Source organism: Natator depressus, chromosome 1 (assembly GCF_965152275.1).
Source record: "Natator depressus isolate rNatDep1 chromosome 1, rNatDep2.hap1, whole genome shotgun sequence".
Classification (NCBI taxonomy): Eukaryota; Metazoa; Chordata; order Testudines; family Cheloniidae; genus Natator; species Natator depressus.
This window is the reverse complement of record NC_134234.1, coordinates 32508447-32527079: the sequence shown is the minus strand read 5'-3', so window position 1 is coordinate 32527079 and position 18633 is coordinate 32508447. Positions and strand designations below refer to the sequence as shown.

Sequence of the window (18633 nt, the reverse complement as noted above, 5' to 3'; positions counted from 1 at the left end):
TCACATTCGCAGTGATTAAGTGATGTAACTATCACCATCATGTGTGGTTCATTCTTTCCCCAACAGCTGGGGTGGGAACCCAAACTTTCAGTTTCTTCACTTCTGTGTGTGTAAAATCTCAACCCTGGTATTCCATCAATTGGAAGATGATGGGGGAGTAGACAGCAACTGGTTGTTGATGAAGCTATTTGGTCTTTTTGTTATGATTTAACGTGATTTGAATTTGTAATTAAATAAATTAAACTGTTTATGAGGCATAAACAAACATTTCTGTTTTGCCCTAAATATATCTCTGATCTGTCAATAGCAGAGAACATAGATGCACTTTCAGAATATGTGCTCAGGAACATACAAATAAGACAATTCCCAAAGTAGTTAAATAGTGTAACCTCTAGGAACATTAGTACAGTCTATAAATATTTTTGCTATTAAAAATGATGAAAATTAGCGGGTATATAAGATATAGGTAAGGCTCTGAATAAATTATTGTGTCATAATGCTGACTTTTTTCCCCAAGATTTAAAGATGTATTTGGACTGGAAATACTGCACTGCAGATCTAAAACCTTTCTCTGGAACATACACAAGGATTCCATTTTAATTTGATTTGCATTTTAAATGTCAAAGGAAACATTACATAACTACTAATAATGGGTAATACATTGAGAAATAGCATATGTTTATTATTGTAAACAGAAACAGTCTTTGCCAAGGCCAATGTAATATAAATTTCATTTGATCTCTTGGGAGATATGTAGGATGTGTAACAAGCAGTAAATGTCATACTGTGGCAGACGTTTTTGGCTTATCACCCACTGTCCAGGCAGAAGATTCCCTACTCCATCATCCCAGCTGCTTGCTAGATTCCCTGTGCATTCACCCTTCTAGCTTAATTTTCTATAACCACACAAGCACTACAGAGCAAACAGAACCTTCAGGCAATAATGGCCTGGGTTTCAACCCCATGCCTTTGTAAGAGTGTTTTCCCCTTCCACCATCTCTGTGGACCACTCCTACCCAGCAGCATACATCTTTAACCCTCCAAAAGATATCTTCTCATAAGCTGTCCTTTTCACACAGTTACTGTCAGTTATAGCGAGGGATGGCAGAATTTTATTTTTATTTTTTATAATTTCTACAGGTCTCAGTATTTATTTTTTTTCAATTTTTATCTATTTACATTTTCACAGTTGTGGGAAATTATGGGTGGAGGTGCAAAGAATAATTTAATGAAAATCACTAAGATTCAAAAAGTTAAAGATTTATAGCCATTAAAATGCAAACTATCAACATCACATGTCAAAATATACAAAGTAAGTATCCTTAAATCAAACTCTAATAAATTCTCAAGCAGCACTTTTCTTTATTTGCTTATCTGTACATTTGGATTATTATTGATGGAAATGTTTTTCGTCAGTTTGTGTGCATACAGTACAGTGAAATGGATGTTTACCGACATTTACTGATAAAAATCTAATTTTTCCAAGCCTCATTATCCTACTTTACTGAGGACAAGGCAGAGCCTCTACCATGCTCAAGTCCAGTTTTTAATTGGATATGTAGGGGCATAAGTGCAAGAGAGCAAACATTGCCCTGGCCCAAGTTTTCAATCACCATGTCAATAAATCTTTTAACCTCAGCTGGCCCTGGAAGAAAAGGATGAAGTTTGACACAAATTCAGCTATTCTCAAACAGTAGTGTAACCCACTACTTGTGTGTGCTGTGCTCTCCCTCTATTTCGAACCACAGGGCGATTGGGTCTGTTGAAGCTCACCAGTTGAGAATCTGTCTCTTAAGCTCAAGCGATAAAGACTCTCACGCTTTCAGCTCTGGAAAATTCTCAGCGTTGGTCATGGTAGTGAACATCACACTGTAGAATAATAGAGTCTTATTTTTAGAAACGCTGATCACCTGTGGCTGCTATTAACTTCAGATGGAGTTGTGATGTGTGTGCTTAGCACTTGAAAATCAGGCCCTATGTTACAACTGGACCACTGAGCCATCCCCACACTTGAGATCGGTTTGAATGAAGTGAAGCAAAACTGTGCACTATCCTGAGGTGGCTTCCTAAGTGAATTTAGTGCTGGCAAAGAGTGCTGGTCTTCATCAGCTCTAGTGATTGAAGTGTTTATATTCAGAACAAATGCGGAAGAGGCAGAAGAAGTGAAAGCTTCTTCACAGGGATGGTCTAGATGATACTTAGCCATGACTGCAGGGGACTGAACTAGATGGTCTCTCGAGGTCCCTTCCAGTCCTACAATTCTATGATTGTCTGTCTGTCTATTTAATCTTTCGTCTCTCCACTGTGACTGCCAACAAAGTTGCCATTTCATAGATTCCAAGGCCAGAAGGGATCATTGTGATCATCTAGTCCTACCTCCTGAATAACACAGGTCCTAGAACTTCCCCAAAATAATTGCAATCTTGATTTAAAAATTGCCAGTGATGGAAAATTCACAATGCCCCTTGGTAACTTGTTCCAATGGTTAATTACCCTTATTGTTAAAAATTTACACCTTATTTCCAGTCTCAATTTCTCTAGCTTCAACTTCTAGCTGTTGGATCACATTATACTTTTTCTGCTAAAGTGAAGAGCCCATTATCAATATTTGTTCACTGGGTAGGTACTTACATATTGTTACATACCTTAACCTTCTCATGTGTCCACTGCCCCATAGTTTGGATTAATGGAGTGTGAATAGATGTGCATATCAAAGTGCTGAGCTATAACCCCCCTCCTCTCCCACGTGGACACAGTGGATGGAAACTTAAAGTTCCCAAGTTCACAAAAATGTAGTGAATTTTAAACTCACACCGGTAGCATCCAGGAGTTACTTCACAGCTCTTTGGTGTGCACTGCTAGTCACACCCCCTTAGCCAAAACTGTGTGGCAGGGTAAATATCTTTTTTGTTAGACTCAAGGAGCTCAATCTATTTAGCTTATCACTATAAGACATGTTTTCAAATCCTTTAATCATTCACATGGCTCTTCTTTGAACATGTTCCAATTTATCAACACCCTTCCTGAATTGTGGACTCTAGAACTGGACACAGTGTTCCAGCAGCAATCACATAAATGCCAAATACAGAGGTAAAATAATCTGTTCCTATTCAAGATTTCCCTGCTTATTCGTCCAAGGATTGCATTAGCCCTTTTGGCCATGGCATTGCGCTTGGAGCACGTTCTGCTGATTACCCTACTCAACCTGAAATCTTTTTCAGATTCACTGCACCCCAGGATAGAGTCCCCCATCTTGTAAATATTGCCTACATTCTTTGTTCTTGGATATATACATTTAGCCATATCGAAAACACATATTGTTTACTTGTGCCCCATTTATCAAGCGATCCAGATCACTTTGTATCAGTGACCTGTCCTCTTCATTATTTACCACTCCCCAAATATTTGTGTTGTCTGCAAACTTTATCAATGATGATTTTTATGTTCTCTTCCAGATCATTGGTAAAAATGTTAAATAGTATATGGCCAACAACTGATCCCTGTGAGATGCCACCAGCTTGATGATGGTTCGCTGTTTACAGTTACATTTTCAGACCTACCAGTTAGCCAGTTTTTAATTCACTGAGTGTATGCCATGTTAATTTTGTATTCTGGTTATTAATCCAAATGTCCTGTGACACTAAGTGAAATGCCTTACAGAAGTCTGTTCCATCAGCACTGTTAATCTTTATCAACCAAACTTGTAATCTCATCAAAAAAGATATCAAGTTAGTTGACAGGTTCTATTTTCCATAATGCCTGCTGATTGACATTAATTATATTACCCTCCTTTAATTCTTTATTAATTGAATCCTGTATCAGCCACTCCATTATCTTACCCAGGAAGGATATTAGACTGACAGGCCTATAATTACCCAAGTCATCCAATTTACCCTTTTTAAAAATTGGCACATTAGATTTCTTCCAGTGTTCTTGGAACACTGGGAAGTTCCAGTCTAATTGAAAATCAACATTAGTGGTCCAGTGAGCTCCCCAAACAGCTCTTTTAAAACTCTCGGATGCAAGTTATCCAGACCTGCTGATTTAAAAATGTCTCACCTTAGTAGCTGCTGCTTAACATCCTTATTAGTTGGAATGGAAAGAATGTCATCATATGATATGACTACATCATCTGGCTTTTTCCTAAATACAGAACAGAAATATTTATTGAACACTTTCACCTTTTATGCCTTGGGGCCCCTTTTTGGTGGCAGTGCAGTGAAATAGATGCCTGGTCATCATAAATTGGACAATCAAGTAATTTCACAGATGTTACCAATCATTAGCTGATCTAAAACTAACTTGAACCAGTAACGTAGAAGTGGAAAGCTTCATATGCCATCACTACTCTCTGAGCCATCTAGCACTACCCTTAGGCTGTTTGTGATTAGCTGTCAGTAGGCATTCACAGTGTTGGCGTGCACTTCCCTATTGGAGCAGATTATAGATATTTTCAGTGTATTAGTGTTACAATATGCATTAAAAAAGTTACTGTTTTCTTTCAGAGTTGAGCACAATGAACAGAAGCAGATAGTATGGTGAACTCAGGAGTGAAGACATGAGGATGGAAATCTGTAAAACTGGCTTTACAATTTCTGGAAGCTATGATGGGTTTGGAGTACACAGGGCATCTAGAAGAGAATACAGGAGACTTGGCATGATAGAGGAGGCTTCAAAAACTAAAGAGGGAATAGCTGGGGGAGTGTGGTACAGAGGCCCTGGGCTCCAGGATGAAGCTGAGAAACAGTGGAATGTCAGAGGGAAGCTGAAGCAGATGTCACAGTGCCAAGGGAACAGCTGAGAAACATATCTAGGAGCAATCAAGCAATAGTTGGAGACAGAAGTTTGAAGGGAGTAGCGGAAGACATGGAGAAAATGGTTCTGCAGGGCCTGGTGGAACTCAAAGGGGTAAAAAAATGTTATTCAGAAGGTAGGACAGCTTTAGGCTGGCCCTGGGTAAGTAAGTGGGAAGGTGCAGAAGTTGAGGACTCAGACTTTAAGGTCACAAGGGCCCATCATGATCATCTTGTAGGCCACAGAACCTCACCCATCCAGCTGTATGATTCTTTCCCAGTGAATTGTGGGAGAGCTTGTCTGTCTTTCTGGGCACTGAAAAAGGTGGCCTTAAAACAAAAGAAGAGGAGTGAGAAATAGCAGCCTACTGTGGAACTAAGAAAGTGGTCAAAGGAAAGAGTTAATAGAAAATCCTCAAATTGTCTGGAGAGAGATGACAGAGATTGAGAGATGGAGCACCAGATCACTGTGTGGGGGAAGGGCAGTCGAGCAGAAACAAGAAAAGAACAGCCAAATAATTTTAGAGCCAAGTCTGGAGAAACCAAGGGAATGAAGAGATGGGTTCAGAGTGACCAGGATAGAACAGAAAGCATCAGAGCAGCTTAAAACTCAAATCAATAAATAAATAAATAACACAGACCTATTGTGTTACTGGCCAACGGTTTTATTACAATAATAAAATGTGAGATTTTAATCAACATGTTTCTCATATGCAGAAGATTTGTATAGTGCTGGACTCTTTATTTTGCAATACAAATGCTAATAAGAATGTTTAATATGAGGGCTGTAAAAAACCCGAAAGGTTAGCAAAACTTGTAAAACTGCTGAAAACAACTGAAAACAACCTAAAGGTGAGGAGGTGGCAGGGGACACACATACACACTCTTTTGCAGAGGAAGTGAAGTTTGCAAAAATCAGGTAAAAATGTCTTATTTGAAGAGTGGTGGCAAGGAAAAAATCATACATAGTCCTGGTAAGCCACAGGCTGATTTTCTTTTAAAAAAAAAATTCCTATGAGAGAGTTGGAATTAGGATGGCTCATGCTACCATAAGTAGTCCTTCCCTGAGTGCATGGCCAAGCTCCATCGCTCTGGTAGGCTAGTGAAGTATGCCTTGTGGTATGCCCAGAATAATACTGCCAGTTCTCAGACGTTTTCACAGTGTGGATTGCCTTTCAATAGATTCTCATGGATCATTTCTCTTCTCTCCACTATCAGGTGGGCCACCTCTTCCCGGGTGCAAAAGCATATAATCCCTGTGGTAATGATAGCAATTGATTACATGGAAAACTAATATTAAACATGTTTTTAACAGTCTTTTAAAGCAGTATAGCAGCTGGAAATAAGCTGGAGAAGCCAGCCCTCTATGGAGCAGCTGCAAGTGCTTTTTAGACCACCAGCTTTCTATCTGTCAAAGCAGTATCTTTTTATTAAGGCTCCAGTGAACATCTAAGGTGCCACAAGTATTCCTGTTCTTTTTGAGGATACAGACTAACACGGCTGCTGCTCTGAAACCTGTCATTATGCAAGGCACTGAATTTAGCCGTATGGAATGGAAATCCATCAAACTGAGGAACCACCTGATCAACATCCTCTACAGCAAACAGGGAAAGATTAAGAATGAGCTCTCAAAACTGGATACTCTCATAAAAAACCAACCTTCCACACAAACTTCCTTGTGGCTGGACTTTACAAAAACTAGACAAGCCATTTACAACACAAACTTTGCTTCTCTACAAAGGAAAAAGGACACTAAACGATCTAAACTGCTACATGCCACAAAGAGCCACAACAGTGGTTCCCTTAACCCACACAACAATATTGTTAATCTTTCCTGCTATACTCTTAGCCCGGCAGAAGAGTCTGTCCTATCTCGGGGCCTCTCCTTTTGTCCCTCCAGGCCCATGAACATGATACAGTTCTGTGGTGACCTAGAATCCTACTTTTGATGTCTCCGACTCAAGGAATATTTCCAACACACCTCTGAACAACATACTAACCCACAGAATCCTTCCTACCACCACTACAAAAAGAAGGATTCTGTGTGGACTCCTCCTGAAGGTCGAAACAACAGACTGGACTTCTACATAGATGGCTTCCGTCAATGTGCACAGGCTGAAATTGTGGAAAAGCAGCATCACTTGCCCCATAACCTCAGCCGTGCTGAACACAATGCCATCAACAGCCTCAGGAAAAACTCTGACATTGTAATCAAAAAGGCTGACAAAGGAGGTGCTGTTGTCATCATGAATAAGTTGGAATATGAACAAGAGGCTGCTAGGCAGCTCTCTAACTCCACATTCTATAGGCCATTATCCTCTGATCCCACTGAAGATTACCAAAAGAAACTGCACCATCTGCTCAAGAAACTCCCCGAAAGGGCACAGGAACAGATCTGTGCAGACACATACCTAGAACTCCGACCAGGGGTATTCTATCTGCTTCCCAAAATCCATAAACCTGGGAATCCTGGATCCCCATCATCTCAGGCATTGGCACCCTGACAACAGGATTGTCTGGCTATGTGGATTCTCTCCTCAGACCCTACACTACCAGCACTCCCAGCTATCTTCGAGACATCACTGACTTCCTGAGACACCACTACAATCCATCGGTGATCTTTCTGAAAACACCATCCTGTCCACTATGGATGTAGAAGCCCTCTACACCAACATTCCACACAAATATGGACTACAAGATATCAGGAACAGTATCCCCGATAATGTCACAGCAAACCTGGTGGCTGACCTTTGTGACTTTGTCCTCACCCACAACTATTTCACATTTGGGAACAATGTATACCTTCAAGTCAGTGGCACTCTACACATGGCCCCACAGTATGCCAACATTTTTATGGCTGACTTAGCACAACGTTTCCTTAGCTCTCGTCCCTTAACACCCCTACTCTACCTGCGCTACATTGATGAGATCTTCATCATCTGGACCCATGGAAAAGAAGCCCTTGAGGAATTCCACCATGATTTCAACAAATTCCATCCCATCATCAACCTCAGCCTAGACCAATCCAGAGAAGCGGTCCATTTCCTGGACACTACTGTACTAATAAGTGATGGCCACATAAACACCACCCTATACCGGAAACCTACTGACCGCTATACTTACCTACATGCCTCCGATTTCATCCAGACCACATCACACGATCCATTGTCTACAGCCAAGCTCTAAGATACAACCACATTTGCTCCAATCCTTCAGACAGAGACAAACACCTACAAGATCTCTATCAAGGATTCTGAAAACTACAGTACCCACCTGCTGAAGTGAAAAAACAGATTGACAGAGCCAGAAGAGTACACAGAAGTCACTAACTACAGGACAGGCCCAACAAAGAAAATAACAGAACACCACTAGCTGTCACCATCAGCCCCCAACTAAAACCTCTCCAGCGCATCGTCAAAGATTTACAACCTATCCTGAAAAATGATCCCCCACTCTCACAGATCTTGGGAGACAGACCAGTCCTCACTTACAGACAGCCCCCCAACCTAAAGCAAATACTCTCCAACAACCACACACCATTCAACAAAAACACTAACCCAGGAACCTATCCTTGCAACAAAGCCCGATGCCAACTCTGTCCACATATCTTTTCAGGAGACACCATCATATCACTTAATCACATCAGCCACATTATCAGAGGCTCGTTCACCTGCACATCTACCAATGTGATATATGCCATCATGTGCCAGCAATGCCCCTCTGCCATGTACATTGGCCAAACGGGACAGTCTCTACGCAAAAGAATAAATGGACACAAATCTGACAACAGGAATCATAACATTCAAAAACCTGTAGGAGAAAACTTCAACCTCTCTGGCCACTCAGTAAAAGACCTAAGGGTTGCAATTTTGCAACAGAAAAGCTTCAGAAACAGACTCCAAGGAGAAACTGCTGAGCTTGAATTAATATGCAAACTAAATACCATTAACTTGGGTTTGAATAGAGACTGAGAGTGGCTGGGTCATTACACATATTGAATCTATTTCCCTAAACTTAAGTATCCTCACACCTTCTTGTCAACTGTCTAAATGGGCCATCTTGATTATCACTACAAAAGTTTTTTTTCTCTTGCTGATAATAGCTCATCTTAACTAATTAGCCTCTCACAGTTTGTATGGCAACTTCAAACTTATCTGTGGGTATGTCTACACTATGAAATTAGGTCGAATTTTTAGAAGTTGGTTTTTTAGAAATCGTTTTTAAATAGTCGATTGTGTGTGTCCCCACACAAAATGCTCTAAGTGCATTAAGTGCATTAACTCGGCGGAGTGCTTCCACAGTACCAAGGCTAGCATCGACTTCCGGAGTGTTGCACTGTGGGTAGCTATCCCACAGTTCCTGCAGTCTCCGCTGCCCATTGGAATTCTGGGTTGAGATCCCAATGCGTGATGGGGCAAAAAACATTGTCACGAGTGGTTCTGGGTACATGTCATCAGGCCCTCCTTCCCTCACTCCCTCTGTGAAAGCAACGGCAGACAATCGTTCTGCGCCTTTTTTCTGTGCAGACGCCATACCACGGCAAGCATGGAGCCCGCTCAGATCACTTTGGCAATTAGGTGTGGCGGTTCAATGACAAGACAGAACACAGCTTTTAGCAAGCAAACAGGCTGGTCTGCTAATGGACTGGGCTGATCCTGTCAGCTTTCCACCCTCTCCTTTATTCTTTCTCTCCCCCCGCGCATTACATTCTCCAACAGATAAAAGGAATACACTGGCTTTGTTTAACATTCTTATTTACCAATTTCTATCTACCGCATTCCTTGCTCTCGGGCCTTGAGCCCAGTCCTGGGAGGCTTCCCACGGTTCATGTCATCTGGGCGAGATTCCAAGGTTCATGCCCTTGAGAGGAGCTGTGTGTGCACAGCTCCAGCACAACACTCCGGGTGTGCCCTGAATGTTGCCAAGCGCATGAACCCTGTATGAATCCCACAATTAGGAGCACATTAAACACCACACGCATTATCCAGCAGTATATGCAGCACCAGAACCTGGCAGAGCGAAACCAGGCGAGTAGGCGACATCAGCGCGGTGACGAGAGTGATGAGGACATGGACACAGACTTCTCTCAAAGCGTGGGCCCTGGCAATGCAGGCATCATGGTGCTAATGGGGCAGGTTCATGCCATGGAACGCCGATTCTGGGCCCGGGAAACAAGCACAGACTGGTGGGACCGCACAGTGTTGCAGGTCTGGGACGATTCCCAGTGGCTGCCAAACTTTTGCATGCGTAAGGGCACTTTCATGGAACTTTGTGACTTGCTTTCCCCTGCCCTGAAGCGCATGAATACCAAGATGAGAGCAGCCCTCACAGTTGAGAAGCGAGTGGCGATAGCCCTGTGGAAGCTTGCAATGCCAGACAGCTACCGGTCAGTAGGGAATCAATTTGAAGTGGGCAAATCTACTGTGGGGGCTGCTGTGATGCAAGTAGCCCACGCAATCAAAGATCTGCTGATATCAAGGGTACTGACCCTGGGAAACGTGTAGGTCATAGTGGATGGCTTTGCTGCAATGGGATTCCCTAACTGTGGTGGGGCCATAGACGGAACCCATATCCCTATCTTGGCACCAAAGAACCAAGCCGGCGAGTACATAAACCGCAAGGGGTACTTTTCAATAGTGCTGCAGGCACAGGTGGATCACAAGGGAGGTTTCACCAACATCAACGTGGGATGGCCAGGAAAGGTACATGACGCTTGCATCTTCAGGAACTCTGGTCTGTTTCAAAAGCTGCAGGAAGGGACTTTATTCCCAGACCAGAAAATAACTGTTGGGGATGTTGAAATGCCTATAGTTATCCTTGGGGACCCAGCCTACCCCTTAATGCCATGGCTCATGAAGCCGTACACAGGCAGCCTGGACAGTAGTCAAGAGCTGTTCAACTACAGGCTCAGCAAGTGCAGAATGGTGGTAGAATGTGCATTTGGACGTTTAAAAGCGCGCTGGTGCAGTTTACTGACTCGGTTAGACCTCAGTGAATATTCCCACTGTTATTACTGCTTGCTGTGCGCTCCACAATATCTGTGAGAGTAAGGGGGGAGACGTTTATGGCGGGGTGGGAGGTTGAGGCAAATTGCCTGGCCACTGGTTACGTGCAGCCCGACACCAGGGCGGTTAGAAGAGCACAGGAGGGTGCGGTGCACATCAGAGAAGCTTTGAAGACCAGTTTCATTACTGGCCAGGCTACAGTGTGAAAGTTCTGTTTGTTTCTTCTTGATGAAACCCCACGCCCCTTGGTTCTCTCTACTTCCCTGTAAGCTAACCACCCTCTCCTCCTCCTTCGATCACCACTTACAGAGGCAATAAAGTCATTGTTGCTTCACATTCATGCATTCTTTATTAATTCATCACACAAATAGGGGGATAACTGCCAAGGTAGCCTGGGAGGGGTGGTGGAGGAGGGAAGGACAAGGCCACACAGCACTTTAAAAGTTTAAAACTTTAAAACTTATTGAATGCCAGCCTTTTGTTGCTTGGGCAATCCTCTGGGGTGGAGTTGCTGGGTGGCTGGAGGCCCCCGCACTGCGTTCTTGGGCGTCTGGGTGAGGAGGCTATGGAACTTGGGGAGGAGGGCGGTTGGTTACACAGGGGCTGTAGCAGCGGTCTGTGCTCCTGCTGCCTTTCCTGCAGCTCAACCATACGCTGGAGCTCATTAGTTTGATCCTCCAGCAACCTCAGCATTGAATCCTGCCTCCTCTCATCACGCTGCCGCCACCTTTCAGCTTCAGCCCTCTCTTCAGCCTGCCACTTACTCTCTTCAGCCCGCCACCTCTCCTCCTGGGCATTTTGTGCTTTCCTGCACTCTGACATTGTCTGCCTCCATGCATTCGTCTGTGCTCTGTCAGTGTGGGAGGACAGCATGAGCTCAGAGAACATTTCAACATGAGTGCGTTTTTTTCACCTTCTAATCTTCATCAGCCTCTGGGAAGGAGAAGATTCTGTGATCCTTGAAACACATGCAGCTGGTGGAGAAAAAAAAAAGGGACAGTGGTGTTTAAAAAGACACATTTTATAGAACAATGGGTACACTCTTTCACGGTAAACCTTGCTGTTAACATTACATACACAGCAGATGTACTTTCATTCCAAGGTCTCATTTTGCCTCCCCCCACCACGTGGCTAGCCCCTCCCACCTCCCCTCTCCCCGTGGCTAAGAGCGGGGAACACTTCTGTTCAGCCACAGGCAAACAGCTCAGCAGGAATGGCCATCTCTGAATGTCCCCTGAAGAAAAGCACCCTATTTCAACCAGGTGACCATGAATGATATCACTCTCCTGAGGATAACAGAGAGAGATAAAGAACGGATGTTGTTTGAACTGCAGCAAACATACACTGCAATGCTTTGTTCTACAATGATTCCCGAGTAAGTGCTACTGGCCTGGTGTGGTAAAGTGTCCTACCCTGGTGGACAGAATAAGGCTGCCCTCCCCAGAAACCTTTTACAAAGGCTTTGGGAGTACAGCCAGGAGAGCCGCAAATGCCAGGGCAAATTAATCATTAAACATGCTTGCTTTTAAACCATGTATAGTATTTTAAAAGGTACACTCACCAGAGGTCCCTTCTCCGCCTGGCGGGTCCGGGAGACAGCCTTGGGTGGGTTTGGGGGGTACTGGCTTCAGGTCCAGGGTGAGAAACTGTTCCTGGCTGTCGGGAAAACCGGTTTCTCTGCTTGCTTGCTGTGAACTATCTACAACTTCATCATCATCATCATCTTCCTCATCCCCAAAACCTGCTTCTGTGTTGCCTCCATCTCCATTGAAGGAGTCAAACAACACAGCTGGGGTAGTGGTGGCTGAACCCCCTAAAATGGCATGCAGCTCATCATAGAAGTGGCATGTTTGGGGCTCTGACCTGGAGTGGCCATTTGCCTCTCTGGTTTTCTGGTGGGCTTGCCTCAGCTCCATAAGTTTCACGCGGCATTGCTTCGGGTCCCTGTTATGGCCTCTGTCCTTCATGCCCTGGGAGATTTTGACAAATGTTTTGGCATTTCGAAAACTGGAACAGAGTTCTGATAGCACGGATTCCTCTCCCCATACAGCGATCAGATCCCGTACCTCCTGTTCGGTCCATGCTGGAGCTCTTTTGCGATTCTGAGACTCCATCATGGTCACCTCTGCTGATGAGCTCTGCATGGTCACCTCTGCTGATGAGCTCTGGCCTGCGTGGCAAGCTGCAGGTGACCATGCAAACAGGAAACTGAAATTCAAAAGTTTGCGGGCCTTTTCCTGTCTACCTGGCCAGTGCATCTGAGTTGAGAGTGCTGTCCAGAGCGGTCACAATAGAGCACTCTGGGATAGCTCCTGGAGGCCAATACCGTCTAATTGCGTCCACAGTACCCCAAATTCGACCCGGCAAGGCCGATTTAAGCACTAATCCCCTTGTCGGGGGTGGAGTAAGGAAATCAATTTTAAGAGCCCTTTAAGTAAAAAAAAAGGGCTTCATTGTGTGGACGGGTGCAGGGTTAAATCGATTTAACACTGCTAAATTCGACCTCAACTCCTAGTGTAGACCAGGGCTGTATGTATATATATTTCTTCTTACTATATGTTCCATTCTATGCATCCGATGAAGTGGGCTGTAGCCCACGAAAGCTTATGTGCTAATAAATTTGTTAGTCTCTAAGGTGCCACAAGTACTCCTGTTCTTTTATCTATTGGTCTGTTCTTCTAATTCCAAAGCTGAAACTTTATTACCATTTGTAATAATCATTTTTCATCCTTAACTTGGAGAAAATGAGGTATGTTATATCAAGCAATGTCCAATTTAGCCTAAAAGTCTGAATCTTAGACCTTGAATTGCTTGAAACTATATTTGCTAATGAAAATGTAGGCATAACAGCTGGTTGTGCAGTTGCAGAAATCCTATCTGCTCATTGAATAATGCCTTAAGAGTGTAGAGGGGATTATACAATGGATGATCTGCTTGTGCTCTCCATGAAACCTGCAGATGACATGGAAGTTTTTAAGGATTTGTCTAAAGAACCCCCATTCTTGTCCTTCTCTCTTGACTTTGGAAGCTTTATAAGAATTACAAGAATGGGGAACATGCCTCCTTGAGCTAATAAGAAATTAGATGTTCAAAACAGGAAAAAGTTAACTACAAACCCCAAGAGAAACTTCTAGAGGTCAAAGCAGCTTTGGGCCACCCTTTTCCCATTTTGCCAACAGAAGATAGTAGAGAACTCTTTAGTTTCTAAGGCTTCAAGCCACAGGCTTTACACTAGTAACTTGGGAAAATATGTGGATGTCTGTCCGTGCCTATATCTATGTGTATCTATATGTGGGTTTTATGTTGGTATGTTTAATTACTGTATTTGTGTATGCACAAGTAATATATACATTAAATTAGTTTTCATATGAATTACTTGTCCATATACAAATACAGTAATTAATGCTCAAGCTGGCATCAGTTAAGTCTTTAAGGGAATTCTTATAACACTGAACCTGGCTGTTTTTGCTGCCATCAACACATGGCAGAAGGGTTATGTTGCTGTTAAAATAAGTAGCAAATGTGGGGTGGGGGCTGGGAAAGGAGAGGAGGAGAAGAGGAATAAAAAGAAAAAGCTTTAAAAATCAGCCAAGAGGCTCATTAGCTGCAGAGGCAGTAGCAGTAATAGTGGCAGAGCCAGGAGGCTATTTCCCTATTCTCTCCTCCTTGCAACTGGGGCCTTCATATAGGTGGGCGGATTTAGAGGCTCAGCACAAGAATGGCCATACTGGGTCAGATGAATGGTTCATCTAGCCCAGTATCCTGTCTTTTGACAATGACCAATAGCAGGTGCTTCAGAGGGAATGAAAGGAACAGGTCATCACTGAGTGATCCATCCCGTCGTCCACTCCCAGCTTCTGGCAAACAGAGGCTAGGGACACCCAGAGCAGGGGGTTGCATCCCTGACCATCTTGGCATAGCCATTCTATCCTCCATGAACTTATCTAGTTCTTTTTGAACCCTCTTTTAGTTTTGGCCTTCACAACATCACCTGGCAACGTTCAATGCGCATTGTGTGTGACGAAGTACTTCCTTATGTTTGTTTTAAATCTGGGGCCTATTGATTTAATTGGGTGACCCCTGCTTCTTGTGTTATGTGAATAAGTAAATAACACTTTCTTATCCCCTTTCTCGACACCAATCACAATTGTATAAACCTCTATCATACTCCCTCTTAGTGTCTCCTTTCCAAGCTGAACAGGCCCAGACTTTTTAATTTCTCCTCATACAGAAACTGTTCCATACCCTTAATCATTTTTTTTTTGCCCTTCTTTGTACCTTTTCCAATTCTAATGTCTTTTTTGAGATAGGGTGGCCAGAGTTGCATGCTGTATTCAAGGTGTGGGCATACCATGGATTTATATAGTGGCATTATGATGTGCTCTCTCCAGAGCAGTTGCTGTGCTCTTCCTTCTCCAGCAATCCACAGCTGGGGAAAGAGGGAGGCAGAGTGGTCTCAGGGCCTTTGCCTAGGCAACCACAACATGTTAAACATACACATATTATGCACACTAAATCTGAACAAATGTATCCACAAGTTCTTGGCTGGGGTGGGGGGTCACAGAGCTCCTCCAGCCCATGGCCAGGGTGGGGAGAGAGAGTGAACTCCTCTGGCCCTGGGACTCTGGTAGGGAGAGCGAGCAAAAGGTCCCTGCCAGGGCAGCAGGAGCTCCAACACACTACCAAGTACTTGTGCATACATTTATTCAGATGGCTCCATAGGGTTTTTCCTTGAAATGGGGCATATACTGCTGTTTATTTCTGTGCCTGTGATGTATGGGCATGTGTTGATATGGTATAATACGTGGGTTTAACATGCCCCTCCAAAAGTGGTCAAATTTAAATTCCTGCGCACTGCCCATAGCAGAATATTAGTTTGATAGGCAAATCACCTAGGGAACAATATTAAAGGAGAAGGGAGGGCTCCACTCCCAGCCTGGGACTGTAGCGTCTAGACCCAGGGAGCAGGTAGTTTATAGCGGGAGGGTGATGTTCATTTCCAGACCTCCCAGCTCCAGCTCCAGCTCCTCGGGGCACTTGCCCGTTGGCAGCGGATCTCCCGCAGCTCTAGGGAGGACACCGCTCAGGACGCGGCTGTGCAAACTTTTACTCCTGGCTCCAAACGCCGGGCAGTGACGACTGGGGAGGAGGATGTTGCCGACTGACATAGTCACTCCGCTCCCTCGCTCCTCTCAGCCAGTGTGGCTGGGAGCTGCTGGCGGCCGCGGTTGTGGCTGCTGGCCCCGTGCCTGGCTGTGGGCGTGGAGGGAGCCGGGGGCGCTGCTGCCCTCCGGCCGCTGACTGGAGACGCCAGGCAGCGAGGGAGCCCGAGTGTTTCTTCTGCGGGCTCCATGGCGGCCCGGGAGCGGCCCTGAAGGAGCCCGGTGCCCCAGCCCGGCCGCCCCAAGGCAGCGGAGCAGCCGAGCGGTGGCACCCGGGCGCGGGACGCGTGGCTGAAGGGGAGTGCCAGGCTGGGAGAGCCGGCGCTGCCTTCGGGGGCGCCCGGGTCTCTGCGGCTCCTCAGCCCCAACCGAGGGTCCGGTCCACGCCCCGGCGCGAAGCTCGGAGACCCCCGGGAACAGCATGAGCCGCGGCCAGCCCTACGCGCCGCGGCCGAGCAGCTCCCCGGCCAGGCCGGGCCGGAGGACCGACAGCCAGGACTACCTGCTCCTGGCCCCGGGGGCGTGCGAGGAGAACCCGCTGCCGCCCTACGCCTACTACCCCGTGTGAGTGAGCGGGTCCCGCGCTGGGACGCGGCTCCGGCGGGGAGCTGGGGTGGCCGCGGGGCAGAGGGGCGGCAGGCGTGGGGCTGGGGGCGGGCGGCAGCAGGAGTTTCCAGCCCTGCCCCAGCGCAGCGAGGTGCAGGTGCGCGTTGGGGGCGGGCCGGGGAACCGAGCCTCTGCCGGCTGGCACTCAGGCGGCGGGGAGCGGGGGTCCCTCTCCGGCCTCAGGGCGCGGTAGCCTGGGATGCGCGGGGTCTGGGCGTGGGGCGCGCCGGCGGGGGGTGTGGGGGCCGAGAAACAGTCTGCAGCCCCGCAAGCGCACGGCCTGTCTGGGTTCCCCCTCTCGCTGGGGCCGGTCACCAAACAAATACTCGGGAGTTCGTAGTTGATCTCTGGGTTTGCATCGCGAAGAGCAGGCACTGAGCTCATGAGGGGATGATGGATAAAAGGAAATAAGCGGCCTGTTTACAAAAACAAGCAGGCTTGTGAAAAATCCGGGTCCCGCTCTCCAGCGCTACCTGAGCGGGTCCTGTCCTTTCCCTCCCGCAAGCAGCAGCGCGGTTCACTAGGACGCGCCCTGAAGTCAACAGGCAACGTCTGATCGTTCTAGGTAGGGACTGGTTGGCTGCTCACAAATGCCTAGGAGAGGAGGCTACAAGAAAGTCTGACTCTCCAGCTACCACCTTACCAGGAAATCCTCGCAATCTTTATTTAAGTTTTGAAATGAAAGTTACGCACACTTTTTCAAGGTTTAGGAACGGTGGCCTCTCAACCAGGGGTTGCTTCAGTTTGTCCTCTAAAAGCAAATGAACATATGTGCCATTCATTTTCATATTACCGTTTGCTAATGGAGATGGTTTTTAGTTTTGATATGGTAGTTTTAGTTTGGTATGTTTGTCTCATGTTATATCTCTAGAAAAGACATCTGGCAGCTGTAGTTTGTGGGGGTTTTTGTTTGTTTGTTTTGTTTTTTGTTGCTACTAACATTCATTGCAACAGAACATCATTTGATAGGTGAAATGGAGATTAGACTGGGACTGAACAATTTGGTCACCTTTCCCGTAGTAGAATTGTATATTGTAATTGGTTTTTTTTTAGAAAAAGAGAGAAAAGTAACTGAGTATGAGTTAATTGGAATAGACAGAATCAAAGACATGGAAGGTAATATATGCCCTGCTATACTGGCACTGAAATAAAGTCCTAACTGAATAGAATAAATTTAACTAAATATGGAGCATGTTATGGACTGCACTGGTTGGTCTGTTTAAAATTAACACCCTGCAATGTGTCTTCCATAGTCATAGTAACTTCTATGGTCAGTGGTCCTTATTGGGTGCACATTACATTCTAATTCATAAAGCCAGAATCTTCTCAATTGGTATGTACAGTCCAAATCATATAGGCTTGGCAATTTGATATTCAGAGTGCCACTGAATTACAATTTTTAAATTAGCAGGTGTAAGAAGATTATACTTTAATTTTTCTACTTTTTACAGTACTAAGATTCCAGAAATATTTTTTTTTAAACAATCAGGGCAATACATGCATTGCCTACAACATCTCTAGTTATATATTATCAATGTGACTGGTATAGTTATCACTTGGTAGTGTTTCTGAGGGAAGAGGCAACACAGAGTGGGAAAATGATTATATTATGTGACATGACAAGAATCTATAATTTCAGTTGATTACAAGAGAAACTTTCTTTCAAACTGACATACTCCGTCATGTATTCTACTACTTAACCGATTCCTCTGGTCAACCTCCTCTGACATATGGTACTTTGCCTAGGTAAGATTTATCAACCAGCCTGGTGTAGAAAGGGAATAATGGTCAGAAAAACTCTCAGACAGCAATGGGATTAGATATTTATACTGATATCTAGTATATCTAGAGCTGAATATTTAAAATAGTTTTTTCTGCCTCAGTGAATCACATAATAGCCAATGTTTTATGGTGCTATTCTGGTAAATCATATGATGAAAGTCTCAATTTGTGTCTAAGCTAATATGAAGGTCTTGGAGAAAGTATAATACTTTGTGATAGTGAATTAGATAGTTTTAAGAAACTAGCATCAACTATTGTGTTAAAGTAAAATGTTTTAACATAAAG

At 44.8% G+C, this 18633-nt stretch overlaps 1 protein-coding gene across 1 annotated transcript in view; it reads left to right on the top strand.

Annotated features, from left to right (window-relative positions):
- The first annotated feature begins 16304 nt into the window (after window positions 1-16304).
- TRPC6 (transient receptor potential cation channel subfamily C member 6) overlaps window positions 16305-18633 on the top strand; it is a 176118-nt gene continuing 173789 nt past the window's right edge. Inside the window, exon 1 of the mRNA XM_074943216.1 lies at window positions 16305-16524. Coding sequence (XP_074799317.1) covers window positions 16382-16524 — 143 coding nt within the window. The 5' untranslated portion in view covers window positions 16305-16381. The remainder of the gene's footprint in view (window positions 16525-18633) is intronic.